Source organism: Dasypus novemcinctus, chromosome 18, assembly GCF_030445035.2.
Source record: "Dasypus novemcinctus isolate mDasNov1 chromosome 18, mDasNov1.1.hap2, whole genome shotgun sequence".
NCBI lineage: Eukaryota > Metazoa > Chordata > Mammalia > Cingulata > Dasypodidae > Dasypus > Dasypus novemcinctus.
The window spans coordinates 76,309,856-76,328,473 of NC_080690.1; the positions used below are offsets into that span (position 1 = coordinate 76,309,856).

The following is an 18,618-nucleotide window of genomic DNA, read 5'->3' on the forward strand; positions in this document are numbered from 1 at the left end:
GTGAAATATTATTCAGCTGTAAAAAGTAATGCAGCCCTAGTAGATGGGACAACATGGATGAACTATGAAGACACCATGTTAAGTAAGATATGTCAGACAAAACAGGACAAATATTTTATAATCTCACTGATTTGAAACAATTAGATAAGCAAACTCATAGAGTCAGAACTGTGATTATAAATAACCTGGGACAGCATAAGGACAGAGAATGTGAAATTAAGGCTTACAACATACAGGGTACCTAACTGGAATGATGGAGAGGTTTTAGTATTAGTGATGAGAGTAGCCCAGCATTGTGAATGAAGTTAACATCAATGAAATATATATCTGAATATGATTAAAAGGAGAAATGTTAGATTGTATGTATGGTATTAGACTTTAAAAAATCCATGAAACTACACTACACAAACATTGAACCCTAAGTTATACCATAGACTATAGTCAGTAGTACGATAATAAAAACACGCTCTCATCACGTGTAACAAATGTTCCACACCAATGTAAGGGTGTTAACAATAGGCTGGTTTTTAGGAATCATGTATTTTATGCATGATTGTTCTGTAAACCCACAACTTCTCTGATAAAGGAAAAAAAAAACTTATAAAAAGGTGCGGTACTGAAAACAACCTTATGGTTGGTACTGGCATAAGGACAGATATATAGATCACTGGAATAGAAATGAGAGCCCAAAAATAAATCCATACATCTATAATCAATTTACTTTGATAAGGTGCCAAGATCATTCAATGGTGGGAAGAATAGTTTCTTAAGGTGGTACTGGGACACCAGATATCCACATGCAAAAGAATGAAGTTGGACACTATCTTCACACCATTCACAAAATTTCACTTAAAGTGGAAAAAGGACCTAAATAGAAGAGCTAAAGATAGGAAATTATTAGAAGAAATCAGTAGTAAATCCAAGCAGTAAATGACTTTGGATTTGGCAATGGATTCTTAAATATGGCACCAATTGCACAAAGAACAGAAGAAATTATAGGTAAATATGATTTAATGAAAATTAAAGACTTTTGTTCAATACAAGTTTGCATTAGGGAACCGCAAACCATACACAAAATGAATTATCACTGCAAACTTACAAAGATGGATGTTATTAAAAAAACCAGGGAAGTGAACTTGGCCCAGTGGTTAGGGCGTCCGTCTACCATATGGGAGGTCTGTGGTTCAAACCCTGGGCCTCCTTGACCTGTGTGGAGATGGCCCATGTGCAGTCCTGATGCGCACAAGGAGTGCCCTGCCACGCAGGGGTGTCCCCCGTGTAGGGGAGCCCCATGCGCAAGGAGTACACCCCGTAAGGAGAGCCACCCAGCACGAAAGAAAGTGCAGCCTCCCTGAGAATGGTGCCACCCACACAGAGAGCTGACATAACAAGATGACGCAACAAAAAGAAACACAGATTCCCAAGCCACTGACAACAACAGAAGCAGACAAAGAAGACACAGCAAACAGACACAGAGAACAGACAACCGGGGCAGGGGGTTAGGGGTAAGGGAAGAAAAATAAATAAATAAATAAATAAATAAATAAATAAATAAAAAACCAGAAAACAAGTGTTTGAGAGGATATGGAGAAATTGGAACTGTAGTGCATTGTTGGTAGGAATGTATATGGTGCAGCCACTGTGGAAAACAATACAGCAGTTTCTCAAAAAAGTAAAATTACCCCATGACCCAGCAATTCTACTTTTAGATCTATACCCAAAGAAAGTGAAAACAGGGTCTCAAATAGATACTTGTACACCAATGTTTATAGCAGCATTGTTCACAATAAAGTAAAGGTGGAAAATACTCATATTGATCAACAAATAAATGGATGAGCAATAGGTGGTACAAACACACAATGAAATGTTATTTGGTCATAAAGAATTAAGTTCTGAAATGTGCTGCAACATGGAAGAACCTTGAAAACATTATGTTCAGCAAAATAAGCAAGAGAGATAAGGACAAATATTGAATCATATCACCTTTAAGAGATGTCCAGAAATAGTAAATTTGTAGTCAGAAGTAGATTAGAGGTTACAAGGGGAAGAGGGTGGAGTGAGAGTGTAGGATTGGTGTATATGGAGCATGTGTTTAAAATAAATGAATAAAAACTTTGTTCTTCAAAGGACACCATCAAGAAAGTGAAAGACAATTCACAGAATGGGAGAAAATATCTGTAAATCATGTATCTGATGAGGGAATTATATCTAGACTATATAAAGAACTCTTACAACTTAAGAAGAGAAAGACAAATAAGTCCATTAAAAAGTGGTCAAAGTGGAGAACGGATGTGGCTTAAGAGGTTGAATGCCTGCTTCTCACATGGGAGGTCCTGGGTTCGGTCCCTGGTGCCTCCTAAAAACAAAAACCAAAAACAAACAACAAGCAAAAAAAAAAAACCCAACTCAGGGTTGCTGACATGGCTCAGTGGTTGAGCACCAGCTTCCCACATACAATGTCTGTGATTCAATTCCCACCCGAAGGGAAAGGGAAAGGGAAAGAGAAAAGGGAAAAGGGAAGGGAAGGAAGGGAAGGAAGGAAGGAAAGAAAGAGGGCAAAGGATCTGACTAGACACTTAAGCAGGAAAGACACACAAATGGTCAATAAGCACATGATATCACATCACCTATAACAGTGGTATCATCATTCGACTTCAGGTAAGAGAAATTCAAAGTGCAATATGATACCACTTTACCACAACTAGGATGGCTAGAATAAAAAATTCAGGCAATAGTAAGTGTTGGTGAGGATGTGGAAAACTGGAACTGTGGCAGACTGAATTGTGCATCCCAGTTTGGACACTTCTTGGTGTTGGTCTGCATTCTGGTGGGTGTGGACCATTTTTAAATTGGATCGTTTGAGGATGTTACTTCAGTTAAGGTGTTGCCCAAATGAACCAGGCTGTTTTAATCAAGATTACTGGAGTCCATTATAAAGAGAACAGGTCATGAGTAGAAGTCAGAAGTCAACAGAACATGGAGGAGAAAGAAGACACTGCCATGTGCATTTCCATGTGTCACAAAAGCCATGGAACCTCAAAAATTGCTGACCTACTAGAAGATACCAACCCTGGGAGGAAGCAAGCCTTTTAGCCTCTGAAACCAGGAGTCATTAAATTCCTGTTGTTCCACCAACCCAACGTACTCTATGTTTAAATAGCCAGGAAACTAAGTAGTACTCATACACTGCTGGTGGAGATGTAAAATGGCACAAACATTTTGCAAAATAGTCTGGCATTTTCTCAAATGATTAAACATAGTTACCATACAACCCAGCAATTCTACTACTACATATATACACAAGAGAAACAAAAACATCTCTTCTTCCAAAAATTGACTTCCAAAAATTGAATACAAATGTTTATGGCAGCATTATTCATTATAACCAAACAGGTGGAAAACACTCAAATATTCATCAAGTAATGAATGCATCTATACAGATGGTTTCTCTACCTGGCCATAAAAAAGAATGATGTACTGATACATACCACAACATGGCCAAACCTTGAAAACTTGTTAAAGAAAGATGCCAATCACAAAAGGCCATATATCATAAGATTACAGTCATAAGAAATGTCCTGAATAGGGAAACCTATAGAAACAAAAGGTAGTTAGTGATTACTTAGGACTGGAGAAGATAGGGAAATATGAGGGTGATAGCTGAAGGGTAAAAGTTTGTTTTTGAAATGATGTGAATATCTGTGAATAAATATAAATTTTAAATGAATGAATTGTATATTATGTGAATTATATCTCAATAAAGCTGTTAAGAAAACAGTGTGACATGAGGTTTTGTATTTATTCAAGTCCTTATAACCACCACTAATCTAGCATGAAATATGTGGTTAAAATCCAGATGCTATAGTATTACACTTTTCTTTTCTGAAATCAATACCACTTAATCTCAACTAAGCAAGACTGAGGCTCCCAAGTTATACAAGGGAAAATGCAAAGATAACCAAGGGCACCTCCTGACTTCTCGAAGGAAGTTATCCTCACCCAGGGAGACCAGGTTCCTGTAGTTCTCCATCATCACGTCCCTGTACAAGGACCTCTGTTCGGGGTCCAGACATTCCCATTCCTCCTGAGAGAATTCTATGGCCACATCCTGGAATGTCAACAGTCCCTGAAATGAAAAGCACATTTCACCAAGTGGCCATGGAGAGAACTGTTATTCTCCCAAAAATGAGAGGAGACGAGTTAAGAATCAACTCAATTGATAGGAGAGTATTGACAGATGCAAGTAAGATAATTCTGAGCAAATTATATATCCCTATTCTTCTTTCATCATACTTTTCCATCAAAAGATATGAAAGTACACTAAATCACTATGAATTTCAAATTTCTGTGGATGATAAAAGAAATATACAAGAGAAAACTATTTAACACAGGGTTCTCTATATGGAAGTCTAGATATAATATACACACCAAGGAATAGTCAATTTTTAGATAAGCTAGCACAGAAATGGTGTCTTCAGGGATGACAAAGTCCATGGTGGTTTATAAAGGTCAGAATCTAAAACATGTTGAGCAGACAGCAAGAGCAATGACTAACAGCTTTTGAACACATCACATACTAAGTGTTAGTCTAAATGCTTCACTTAAGTCCTACAATGACATAAAAGTTTATTATGGAAAGATCAAATTCTACTCTAGAGAGGAGATAACTGTGTTACAAAGCATGTACGAAATTTGCTTCAGCTCAAACAGCTAATAAATGACAGGGCCAGCAAGTGCACCCAGTAAGTTGGGCTTTAGAATTGAGCCTAAAGAATCACATAGTTAAGTAACACATAAAGCATTATAAGTACATTCGCAAAGGGTTTCCTAACTGAGAAAAACAGAAACAAGTTTAAGGCTAACAACCTGGAATTGGATAAAAGATCATTATATATGTGCACACACACATTCAAACACTTAAGGAGTTACTGTTTTTTCTAGTATTAAATCGCTAACATAATAATGTAGAAAGTCCATGGAAAAAATTTAAGATATATTTTCAAATGTTAATATAAATATTAAACTTATTTATGAAATGAGACGCATCTTCTTTACAAACCACAGACTCCTGGGTAAGCATATATACACACAATTAATTGCAATAACGTAATTGTCTTTGAATGATAGATTTTCTTGAATGAATTTTCATGACCTGTCATTTTATATGCATATCATTTCAGCATTTTTGGTACAATGAACATGAATAAATTGTACTTAATTGAACCTACGTTGCTGAATATTCTAAAGTATAATATTCTAAATAATCTATTAAAAAATATAATGGTGGAACCAGAATTTGGCCCTGCTCTCTCTAGTAACAAAGATAAAATTCTTGGCTTCAATGTCTTGTCTGAATTATAGCCATTTTTACTTAAAGCACCTGTTGCATGAGAGTCCCAATGTGGATAACACATTCTCCTTCGGACGATGTGCTGAGAATGATTTAAAGAACCTCTTCTTATAAGACATTAGCTGGATTCCATATTTTAACAGCAATTATGGAATAAAATATCCTCTATTATTGCTGTCTTTTTCTGAACTTTCCACTTCATCCCAAATCATTAATATTTTGGGGCCAGAAATACAATAATTCACTTGTTTAGTTTCAAATACATTATAAAATCAGGCAAACCAGGTTCCTCCTTTTCATTCTTCTTTGCAGAATTTTCTAGTGTTACTGTACATTAATGAAATGCAGTTCCATTAATCCTGGTTTACAGAGAGCTCAAAGGGCCTCCAAATACGTAAGCCTAAAGAATTCCTGCTGCCCACCTTCTCTGATACAATGGGACCCACTCCCATGTCCAATCCATGCCCAGGTTGGAACCCTTCCCATGATGATCCCCTGGGTGAGTATAAACAAATGGGTTAAGTGGGATACCTCCAATTCTGAGAAGATCAGCAAGTCAAAAAAAGGGCACTGGATAGAGTTGATGCTAATATATTATAGTGAGTATAACTAACAATGCTGATTAATAAATGTGATTGTGGCTGAAAGGGATAGTGTGGGATGTTAATGTCAATTGAAAGAAAGCTAGAGGATAATCCAGGGATTGTATAACATAGTGATTTTGGTGGTAGATGACGACTGTGGTTAATAGTAAGAATATAAGAATGTTTCTTTATTACAAGGTGTTAAGAAAATGGAAATACATGGGAAAAGTACAACTAGTATAAAGTATAGACTAGAGTTAACAGCAATGTTGAAATATTTTTATAGCAATGATAAAGAAGGTACTATAGCAATGCTAAGGGTCAATAACGAGGGGGTGTATAAGGGGTATCTGATTTTTCCTTTTGGAGTAATGAAAACGTTCTGAAATGGACTGAGTTGATGGCAGTACAACTCTATGATGCAACTCACAGTCAATGAGCACACACTTTGGATGGACTGTACAAGGCAGGGGACCATATAAAACAGTGTACCCCATAGTGAATGATGGACTGTGGTTAACAGTACAAATATGAGCATGTTCACCCATCAACTATAACAAGTATACAGAATATTAATACATGGTGTTAATAACAGGATAGTTTGTGGGGGGAAAAAACAAAAGCTATGGATTACTGATTGCAGTAATATGATGATGTTGCTTCATCATTTGTAACAAATGTGTCACAACAATGGTGGTGGGGTGATGTACGGGAACCCTGTATGGTATGCATGTTTGTTCTGTAAACTCGCAATCTCTCAAACAAAAAGAAAAGGTGACATTTCAGGAAGGAGAGACAAAATAATCAACCAAGAATATGACTTTTACCTGGAAAAGAGACATTCCTGACACTTCTTTCTTAGGTAAGCTCCCCGGGCTTCTTTCTCAGGCAAGGTCAGTCTTGAGAAGTCAATCCTGAGTGTTAAAAATATGCTGTTTAATGCTGAGGTTCAACATGCCCCATTCCTGTGCTACAACCACATATAGGAAGGACCTCGACGGGGGGAAAAAGATGGTCCTCTGCTATCCAGTGCAACTGAAGTGATTCAGGGACAATACACTCCTTCATGGAGGACAGAAGTGAGTTTCCCACACTTTCTTCAAAAGCCCTTCCCTCCTAGTGAAACCCACAAATTTTGCTGTAAGAATAGGGTTTGGGCTAGAAAGATTTTAAAGAAGTAATAACCTAATGCCCTGAAAAGCAGGAAGAGTGTTTTAAATCAACTATGCAATATGCTGCTGATAAAAAAGTAAAATGAGGGAGAATTAGTTGACTGGATTTACAAAAAGTGAGGTCATTGGTGACTCTGACAAGGAATGGTGGATATGAAAGTGTGACTGGATGGGGTTCAAGTGACAAATGAAGGCAAGAATTGAAGCCAGAGAATATGGCATATTTTGTTCTAAAATGGAAAATAGAGAAGGGGCTATTACTAAATGAGAAGATGTAGTTAATAGATGAAATTTTTTGTTTTAGAGAGGTAAGAATATAATGAATAAAAGGGAATGTATTGAATAAAAGGGAATGTATTGAATAAAAGGCTTTTGGGGTTCCCCCCTTTTTAAGAAGTCACACATTTACAGAACAATCATAAACAAAATACAGGATTCTCATACAATGAAGCCAACAACAATTTGCACTGGTGTGGAATATTTGTTATAATTGATAGTAAATTTTTATAATTGTACTATTAATTAAAATCCATTTTTTTTAGCTTAGGATTCACTATGTAGTGTAGTTCCATGGGTTAAAATTTTTTTTATTGTTACCATGTTATACAATCTAACATTTCCCCTTTTAATCATAATCAGATATATAATTCAGTGCTGTTAATCATGTTCACAATTTTGTGATACCATCACCACCATCCATTACCAAAACATTTCCATTATAAATAAGACCCATGTACATTTATAGCCTTATCTTCTCATTCCTTAACCCCACTCCATCGTCTGATAACCTATAATTTAGATTCTGACACCATGAGTTTGCATGGTCTAATTGTTTCGAATCAGTGAAATCATACAATATTTGTCCTTTGTGTTTTGCTTATTTCACTCAAGATGATGTCGTCAAGGTTCATCCATGTTGCAGTATTTATTAGAATCTCATTCCTTTTCACAGCTAAATAATCCATTTTAAATACTGATTTCAATAAGAGATTAGGGATGATCAATTATATGTAAGGGATTTAGTCAGGCTAAAATATTAATTACCTAACAAATATAATACAAATTTTATATATTCTTTAAACTGGATTATTTAGTTTTGTCTTGACTGTATTTGTCCACAACAGGAAATTCAACCTAAAATCCTTAATTTGTTTTTTTTTGTTGTCATTACATCAGTCTTAATTCCAACAAGCTTCAACAGCAGTTCAACTTTTTATTTATTTTTGTCTTTTTAAAAAAGGATAAATAGATCACTGTGGGGAGCCACCCGCTGTGAGGTCTGTTTACAGCCTCCAACAACAGGGCGGATCTCATAACTACTACAGCCCTGCCCCGCCACTTCCTTCTTCCTCCTCCTTGTTTCTTTGTTCTCCCCTTCCCACCACAACTCTGGTGACCATCAGCGATACGCATGCACAAGCGCATGCACAAGCGGGAGACTCTGCAGACCCGGCACGAACTTTCAGCCAATCCCCTCCTTGGACGTCTGCCACCCGCGAAACCAGACTACCACCTATGGATATGTTCCCTCCCCTCAGTATAAATTCCCTTGTTCTACCCCCAATAAACGAGGCTTGATCAGAACCCTGTCTTGCCTCCATTCTTCTCTCAACTCCTGCCCCACCCTGCTTCTTCCCACAGGTCCCTGGACTTGCCCCCGCCGGTTCGGGCAGATCACATAAAACGTTACATTAAAAAACATAAGAGATTCCCATATCCCCCACTCCCCCCACATCAAAATTCCATCAGTGAGACACATTGATCACATTTGGTGAATATACCCTGAAGCACTGCCATACCGCATGGACTATAGTTTTTACTTCGTAGTTCACACTTTCCCCCAGTCCATCCAGTGGGTTATGGCAGGATATACAATGTCCTGCATCTGTCCCTGAAATATCACTCAGGACAACTTCAAGTCCCCAAAATGCCCCATATGACACCTGTTCCTCCTTCCTCTGCCTGTGTATATATTTTATTTACCCATTCATCAGTTAATGGACTCTTGGGTTGTTTTCCATTTTGGGGCAATTGTGAATAATGCCACTATGAACAATGGTGTGCAAATATCTGTTTGAGTTCCTGCTTTCAGTTCTTTTATGTATATAACTAGCAGTGCGATTGCCAGGTCATATGGTAGTTCTATATTAATCTTTCTCAGGAATCACCAAACTGTCTTCTACAGTGATAGCACCATTTTACATTGCCACTAGCAATGAATGAGTGCCTCTTATCTCTTTGCATCCTCTCCAGCATTTGTTATTTTCCATTTTGTTAATAGTAGCCATTCTAATGGGTATGAAAAGGTATCTCATTTTGTTATTGATTTACATTTCCCTATTGGCTAATGATATTGAACATCTTACTGTGTGCTTTCTGATATTTTATTCCATTTGTAGGTCTCCCAAGTCTAAGAAACCACTGCTAAACACAAGATACTGAAGATATTTCTCTACATTTTTTCTAGGAGTTTGATAGGTAAAGCTCTTATATGAATGTCTTCAATCCATTTTGATTTATGCATATGGCGTGAGGTAGGGCTCCTCCTTCTTTTGCAAATGGAGATTTTTCCCACACCATTTGTTGAAGAGACTGTTCTTCCCCAACTGAGTGGTCTCTGCCATCTTTTTAAAAATCAGTTGGCCATAAAAGTGATGGTTGATTTCTGAGCTCTCAAGTATATTCCATTGGTCTATATATATGTCCTTGTGCCAATACATTGTTTTGATTACCGTGGCTTTGTAAAACATTTTAGGATTGTGAAGTGTGAGTCCTCCAACTTCACACTTTTTTTTTTCAAGATGGCTTAACTATTTTGGACCCTGTACTCTTTCATAAAAATCTGATTGGCGTTTCCATTTAATTTTCCATTTGCCAAAATTTTTTTTTTTTGTAATTTTGATTGGGATAGCATTGAATCTATAGATTGCTTTGGGTAGTTTTGCCATCTTAATGATATTTAGTCTTTCAATTCACGAATAGAGAATGTCCTTCCATTTATTTCTTTTAGCAATGTTTTCTAATTTTCTGTGTATGCGTGTTTTTTTCTCATTTGGGCCTGGGTTTTTTGTTGTTGTTGCTGTTGTTGGGAGGTTTTTGGTTACTAATTCAATTTCTTTACTAGTAATTATTTTGTTCTTCTTGATTCAATGTAGGTGGTTTGTGTTTCTAAGAATTTGCCCATTTCATCTAGGTTATCTAATTTACTGACATATAGTTGTTCATAGTATCCTTATATAGTCCACTTTATTTCAATAGGGCTAGCAGTCATGTCTCCTTTTCATTTCTTATTTTCATTATTTGTATCCTCTCTCTTATTTTGTCAGTATAGCTAAAAGCCTGTCAATTTTATTGATATTTTCAAAGAACCAAGTTCTGGTTTTGTGTATTGTGGTTTTTTTTCCCCCTAGTTCATTTAGCTCTGCTCTAATATTTGTATTTCCTTATTTCTACTCACTTTGGATTTATTTTTCTCTCTTTCTAGTTTTTCCAGTTTTGGGCTTAGGTGTCCGATCTGATATCTGTTTTTCTTTTTCTAGTTCTTCAGTTTTGAGGTTAGGTCTCTGATTTGAAGTCTTCCTTTTTTTATTAATATAAGCATTTAAAAGAGCTACATATTTCCTTCTCAGCACTGCCTTTGCTGCATCCCGTAAGTTTTCGTATGTTGCATTTTCATTCATCTCAGGATATTTCCAAATTTTGCTTCTGATTTCCTCTTTAACCCATTGATTGTTTACAAGTACATTGGTTATTTTCACACACTTGTGAATTTTCCACTTCTCCTGTTATCGATTTCTAGCATCATTCAGTTGTGGCAGAGAATATATATTGCATGATTAGTTTTTTTTGAATTTATTGAGACTTGTTCTGTGACCTAACACATGGTCTTTCCTGGAGAACCATCCATATGCATTCAAGAAGAACCTGTATCCTGTTTTTGTTGGGTGCAAAATGGGTCTGTTAGATCTAGGTGTTTTAGTGTATTATTCAAGCCCTGTCATTCCTCACTGATCTTCCAACTAGATGTTCTATCCATTAAGAGTAGTGTATTAAAGTCTCCTACTATTAATGTGGAAGTATTAATTTTTCCATTCAAATCTGTTAATATTTGCTTGATATATTTTGGGGGCTCTACTGTTAATTGCATATATAATCGTTACATCTTCCTGTTTAATTGTCCCCTTTATCAGTATAAAATGACCATCTTTGACTACTGTATCAATTTACGTCTACTTTCTGATACTAACATATCCAGCCCAGCTCTCTTTTGGTTATTACTTGCATGGTACATATTCTTCCATCCTGTCACCCTCAACCTACATGTATCTTTGACCTTAAGGTGAATTTCTTGAAGACTGCTGTTGGGTCATGCTTTTTTATCCATTCTACGAATCTTTGCCTTCTGAGTGGGGAGTTTACGCACTTTTTTTTCCTATCTGGTTGGGTCATCGTATTTTCAATGTGTCATTTCACCACAGGGGGGCTTGAGCTTCTCCGTGTCATGCAGGGGCTTGTGCCTCACCACGCAGGTCTGGGACACCTTTTTCCTTTTTTTACTAGGAGGTCCCAGGGATCAAACTAGGGTCCTCCGTATGGTAAATGGGAGCTCAATTGCTTGAGCCGTAGCTGCTTCCCAAGTCCACTTACTTTTAAAGTCACTACTGGTAACACTAGACTTTCCTCTGTCATTCTACTTAGCCTACATAAGTCTTATACCTTTATTGTCCTTCAGTTTCGTTAATGTTTATTTTATATTTCCTTGCTTTTTTGTGTTATCTATATTGGATGCCTTCTCATTGCTATCTGGATATATTTTTTCATCTATTTTTCTTGTGGTTACCAAGGGGTCAAAATATAACATCCTAAACACATAACAATCATATTTGCTTTGATAGCAAATTAACTTCAATAGCATGCACATATACCTTTCCTATACCTCTGTCCCTGACAATTTTTCACACTGGCTAGCACATATATCTTTGTACACTTTATGTCCAAAACCATAGATTTATCATTCCTTTTTATGCATTTGCATTTGAGCACCTGTAGGAAGTAAGAAGTGGAGTTATATGCTGTGGCAGTTTGAGATTATTTATGAATCCCCAAAAGAGAAAGATTATGTTTGTAAACTAACCTATTCCTCTGGGTGTGATACCCCTTGATTGTATTAAACTCAGTTGAGAAGCCTTTGAATAGATTATCTGATAAGACTGCTTTGAGCTTCTAATTGGACTGTCAGTGGGCATCACTCAAGATGAGTCCCCATCCCATTGCTGGGTATGATATAAATGGACACTCACACAGACACACAAGAAGAGAGACCTCTGTCAATTTTGATCCTGCCAAAGGAAAGTAAGTAGAAGGCTCAAACAGCTGAGGCCCTGGGGATAGATGAGCCATTTTGCCTGATAGCTTAGAGCTGATACTGGGAAGGGAGTTAAACAGCCTAGACTGATATAGGAGACCCAGAAATAAATAAGCCTTATGCCAGAAGAGAGAGGACTACAGGATCACTTAAGCATGAAGCCTGAGAGCAGGGGGTCTTTTCAGCAATTTTTTAAAAAGATACATAGATGACACAAAATGTTACATTAAAAAATATAAGAGGTTCCCATATACTGCCCCCCTCCCCACTCCTCCCACATCAACATCTTTCATCATTGTGGAACATTCATTGCATTTGGTGAATACATTTTGAAGCACTGCTAGACTGCATGGATTATAGTTTACTTTGTAGTTTACACTCTCCCACATTCCATTCAGTGGGTTATGGCAGGACATATAATGTCCTGCATCTGTCCCTGCAATATCATTTAGGACAATTCCAAATCCTGAAAATATGCCCATATAAAACTCTTCTTCCCTCTCCCTGCCCTCAGCAATTCCCATGAACACTGTCTCCACATCAATGATGAAATTTCTTCCATTGCTAAAGTCACAACAGTTCTATAGTAGAATACCAGTAAGTCTACTCTAATCCATATTTTATTTCTCCATCCTTGGACCCTGGGATTGTGATGTCCACTCCACCTCTAAATCGAGAGGGGGCTTAGATTCCACATGGCTGATGGATGTGATTCTCCTGCTTGCAGTTGTAGACTCTCTTGGTTCCCCTTGTGTGGTGGCTGACCATCCTCACCTCCCTGTTAGCTTACCTGGGTAATAAGAACAGAAGTTCTTAATCTTTTTTGTTCCACCAATTCCTTGGCCAGTCAGGTGAAAACCACAGACCCCTTATTAAATACACACTGTTGGAAACTGAGGCACAGTGGCTCGTGCTGTCTCCATGGCTATGCTTGCGACACAAGGAATGCAAAGGTTCAATGCTTGATGGCTATCAGGATGATGCCACAGGCAGAGATAAAAATGAGCACATATATTTTATAGGAAATAGAACACTTAAGACTTTGCACCTTGAGAGAAGATTTTTTGAATTCCTTAGATCATGAGTAATGGAACTAGTTAACTGCATGCAGTCTTGTTCTCATATAGACTGGGGTATATAGAGAGCCCCTTGTAAACAATAAAGTTGTCTGATGAGTCTCTACTCGCAGGCCCCCTGATCCCAGCTCTCTTTCTCTGTTTCATTCTCCTTTTTCTCTTTCTTTCATTCCCGATACCCTTCGGGCTAACATTCTGACACCACACAATACTGTGTACTATTTAAGAAATATATCATACCCGCACTAATACGTCCTCTCAAGTATAATGTTTTGAATTTCCATTCAAGTTCACAGAGCCCTTGTTAAGAATCCCTGGCTCAAGAGGCTGGGCCCATGGAGCTCAAGAGGAAAGAGTGAACCTGGCAGACACCAGGCAGAGATTGGCAGCCATCTTGCTTCAACACATGGCAACTGACTGGAGAGAAAGCACCTCTATAGTGTCTTGAGCTAGACTTCTTATGGTCCTGGAACTGTATAAAAGCCAAAAGATTTCTGGTACTTTGCATCAGCACCCCTTTCACAGACTAATACACATGCCAAACAATACAATAATACTGGCATTTACAGTTACCCAAATGGTTTTCTTTACCACAGGTCTTTATTTCATTATGCTGATTTGAGCCACCGTCCAGTGGTTTCAGTCTGTAGAACGCCCTTTAACATTGCTTGGGCAGGTCTAGTGGTGATGAACTCCCTCAGCTTTTATCTGAGAACATCTTAGTCTTGTTCTTATCTTTGAAAAAGGGTCTCATTGAAGATAAAATCCTTGGCTGGCACTTGTTTTCTTTCAGCACTTTAAGTATTTTGACTCACAGCCTTCTTGCCTCCATGGTTACTGATCAGAATTGGTACTCAATCTAACTGGTACTACCTTGTATGTAACACATTGTTTCTTCTTTATTTTAAAGGTTTTATTTATTTCTCCCTACCCACTCATTATTTGCACTTGCTTTATCTATTCATTGTGTGCTTGTTTTCTTTTTAGGAGAACCAGGAATTGAACCTAGGACCTCCTATGTGGGAAGGAGGTGCCAAATCACTTGAGCAACCTCTGCTCCCTGCTTTGTTGGGTCTCTCATTATGTTTTCCTACTTGTGTCTCCTTTTGCATCATCTTGTTGTGTCAGTTCGCCACACCATCCTGTCATATCAACTCACTCTCTTGCTTGTCTCTGGGACCTTTCATGTGTGCAGCAGGAGCTCAACTGCTTCAGCCAACATCTGCTTCCCACATTGCTTTCTCCTTGCAACTTTCAGAACTCTCTCCTTGTCATTTGCATTTGATAGTGTAGTCAATATATGATGGTGTTTTTCTTCATGTTTATCCTTTTTGGAGTTCTCTGAGATTTTTGGATGTGCATATTCATGTCTATTGCTAAGTTTGGGTAATAATGTGTCATTATTTCTTTGACTATTCTTTTTTTTCCCCCTTTCTGGGACTCTCATAATACAAATACTGTTGTGCTTGATGGTATTCCATAGTTATCATAGGCAATTTCCACTTTTAGCATTTCTGTTTTCTTTCTGCTCCTCAGCCTGACTCATTCCCCATGTACTGTCTTCAAGTTCGATGATGATTCTTCTGCTAGCTCCAATCTCCTTTTGAACCCTCCTGGGAATTTTTCATTTCATTTATTGTGAACTTCAACTCCAGTAGTTCTGTTTACTTTTTATTTTGTAACTTCAAAGAAAGATTTATTTCCCCCCCTCACCCCCCACCTGCTTTCTGTGTCCATTTGCTGTGCATTCTTCTATGTCTGCTTGTCTTTACTTTAGGCAGCACTGCGAACCAATCATAGGACCTTCCAGAGTGAGAGAGAAGTATTCAATCTCTTACACCACTTCAGCTCCCTGGTGTGCTGTGCCTCCTAACTGTCTCTCCTCTGTGTCTCTTTTTGTTGTGTCATCTTGCTGTGCCAGCTCTCTGTTCAAGGTTAGCCTGTCATACGGGCTAGCACTCCTGTGCAGGTCAGCATTCCTGTGCGGGCCAGCTTGCCACCTGGGCCAGCACTCTGTGTGGGCCAGCTCACCACTCAGGCCAGCTCAGCACATGGGCCAGCTTGCCTTCACCAAGAGGCCTCAGGAATCAAATCCTGGACCTCCCACATGGTAGATGGGAGCCCAATCACTTGAGCCATATCTACTTTCCAATTTATTTGCTTTTAAAAAGTTTTACCTCTTTACTTAGACTCTCAGGTTGCTCTTTCATCGTTTTTCTATTATCGTGTAGCTCCTTCTCACTATTTTCCTTCATCTCCTTGAGCATTTTTAGGATTTTTTAAAGTTCTTTTTTTATCCTTTTTTTTAAAATTGATTTTGTAAAAATTACATTAAAAAAATATGAGGTCCCATTCAACACCACCACCCCCACCGCACCCCTCCCCCCCCCAGCAACACTCACTCCCATCATCATGACACATCCATTGCATTTGGTAAGTACATCTCTGGGTATCTCTGCACCTCATGGTCATTGGTCCACATCATGGCCCACACTCTCCCCCATTCCATCCAGTGAGCCCTGGGAGGATTTACAATGTCCGGTGATTGCCCCTGAAGCACCATCCAGGGCAACTCCAAGTCCCAAAGGCGCCTCCACATCTCATCTCTTCCTGCCATTCCCCATACCCATCAGCCACCATGTCCACTTTTCCCACTCCAATGCCACCTTTTCTCTGTGGTCCTTGGATTGGTTGTGTCCACTGCACCTCTATGTCAAGAGGAGGCTCAGATTCCACATGGTTACTGGATGCAATCCTCCTGCTTTCAGTTGTAGGCACTCTAGGCTCCATGGTGTGGTGGTTGTCCTTCTCCAACTCCATCTTAGCTGAGTGAGGTGAGTCCAATAAATGAGATTGTAGGAGCTGGAGTCTGTTGAAGCTCAGGGCCTGGCTATCATATTGTCAGTAAAAAGATTCAATCCCCTAAATATATCTTAAACCCCAATACCAACTACAATTCCAGTAAAGTAGCATGATAGTCTTATGAAAAGAGATCCTCTCTGGGTCCAGTTTCATCACGCAGAAACACCAGCTCCAAAGAAGGGCCATCTGACATGACAGTGAACCGTATCTGCCATGACCATAGAACACGTGGGTCCCTTTAGCCCTCAAAGGAACCAATGCCTGGGGATTGTATCTACTTTATCTGTCTCTTAGACTCTGCTCAGTTGTGCATAAGGGCAATCCTTCTGACAGCCTCCAGACTCTTTTTTTTTTAGAGACTCATAGCCATATAAACTCATTTCTCCTTTCTATTTCCCCCTTACATTAGATCAAACAGCATTTTAAAGTCATGTTATTCTATGTAGACAGGGATATTCTACTGATCCGTATCGAAACTTCAATGCAAGGTCATTTTCCAGTTGCATTATCAGTTGTTAGTTGATAGTGATCCCTCGGTGCCAGGGAGGCTCATCCCCGGGTGTCATGTCCCACGCTGGGGGGAAGGCATTGCTTTTAGATGCTGAGTTAGGCTTCGAGACTGGCCATATTTGAGTAACATGAAGACTGTCAGGAGGAAATTCCCAGGCACAGTGCTGCTCTAGGCCTTGTTCTTATTTCAGGCATATAGGCTCACAAGCATAGTCATTAGTATCAGGGGCTCACTGTTGGACCCTCATTCCTTCTCGGTCCTTGCCGCTGCACTTGGGGGACTGCCACTGCTCCCCTAGGGACCACGGCACAGCACCCCCGGCCAGGGACCCAGTACCCGCCCAGCTTTAGTTTTTAATTGTTGCCACTATGAGTATATCCAAACATTACCATGCACCCTGGACATATGCCCTGTATAGCTCCCTGTCAGCCATATATCCCCTGTCAATAGTATCCTATACCAGTATTCCTCCGCTGCCATTGTTGGACCACTCTGGGATCCAGAACTTCCTGAATATTGAAGCCCCAATATAATGTCAGGATCTATTACTAGCAAAATGGGATATAGCGATGGGTTTAAAGGTTAGATATAGAATACGTGTTGACTTGGAAAAATTCTACATCCTATCTTTTTCTTTTCCTTTTTTTTTCCCCCTAATTATTGAACTTCTCTTCACAAGAGCCCTAGACCACAGCAATTCATGTATGCAATATACAGCACTCCCACACATCCACCACAAAACCTTTTCCCTTCCACAGCGATACTCTTACAACCTATTCACAACATATTTACTTAAAGTGATGTACAGAGTCTGAGACAATAGCTTTCAAACCAGGTGACATCTGTGCTTACATTGTGGTGCATACTTAGGACACGCAGTTTTCTAACATTTTTAGTTATCCTATGTTTTACATTATGGTTTACATTATCATTCTGCTGTCCCCTATATGTTTATGATGTAATATTACATATTTTATATCCATCCTTGTGTACTCTCATGAAACTCCTCTCTTACCCCACATTTACCTTGGTTTCACACATTTAACATCCATTTTCCCATCCCCTTGGTGCCCACAGTGACAGCCAACCTCCGTTTCCCGAGGAGCCACGTCCAGAGATACTTGCAACAGTGTTCAGGTCCTAACTTGCGCAGCTGCCCCAATGCCCTGGGAGCCACCCTTTCTCTCGAGAGATACAGTTCCCTCTATTTGATGGCATTAGTCCTCCCCAGGATGTGGGTCCACCCCCACTCTCACTACTTGGGTCTCTACCCAATGGTATCACCCACTCTGGCAAAATGAGCATTCAGACATTCCCCAGGAGCCCGACCCGCATCGGACCATCCCTTCCGAGCATCTTAAACAGGTAACCCTCTTAATTATATTTTGATACGATTTTCTCAGCATTTTACTCTCTACCAACACCTGACACTCTTCTGAGTTCATATGCTACCCCTCCCTCCCCCCACTTTTTGGGCAATATTACCCATCTGCCCATCCCCAGCCCCGCTCAAACCCGCAAAGTCCCACCCAAAGGCAACTCCTTGCCCCCATTTTATCTCTTCTTTGTGTTCATACTTACCGCCAGCTCATCATAAATTCCACCCTTGCAGACGTCTCAGCTCACATCCTTCCTCCACCCCCCGATTTCCTGTAAGCCTATCGTTCAGTCTCTAGCTCTCTGAGGCAGCTTGTTTAT

The 18,618-nt window shown here is 39.1% G+C and overlaps 1 protein-coding gene across 2 annotated transcripts in view; it reads right to left on the reverse strand.

Moving 5' to 3' along the window:
- The window catches only part of LOC101430970 (zinc finger protein 677-like), an 80,418-nt gene that overhangs the window by 12,247 nt on the left and 49,553 nt on the right, over nucleotides 1-18,618 (reverse strand). For both annotated transcript variants that reach the window (XR_011646399.1, XM_071209429.1), the window contains exons 2-3: nucleotides 6,762-6,848; nucleotides 4,000-4,126 (exon numbers count right to left, since the gene is read on the reverse strand). Coding sequence is in view for 1 of the 2 variants with exons in the window: in XM_071209429.1 (XP_071065530.1) it covers nucleotides 4,000-4,126; nucleotides 6,762-6,776 (142 nt within the window). In the remaining variant the exon portion in view is untranslated. The remainder of the gene's footprint in view (nucleotides 1-3,999; nucleotides 4,127-6,761; nucleotides 6,849-18,618) is intronic.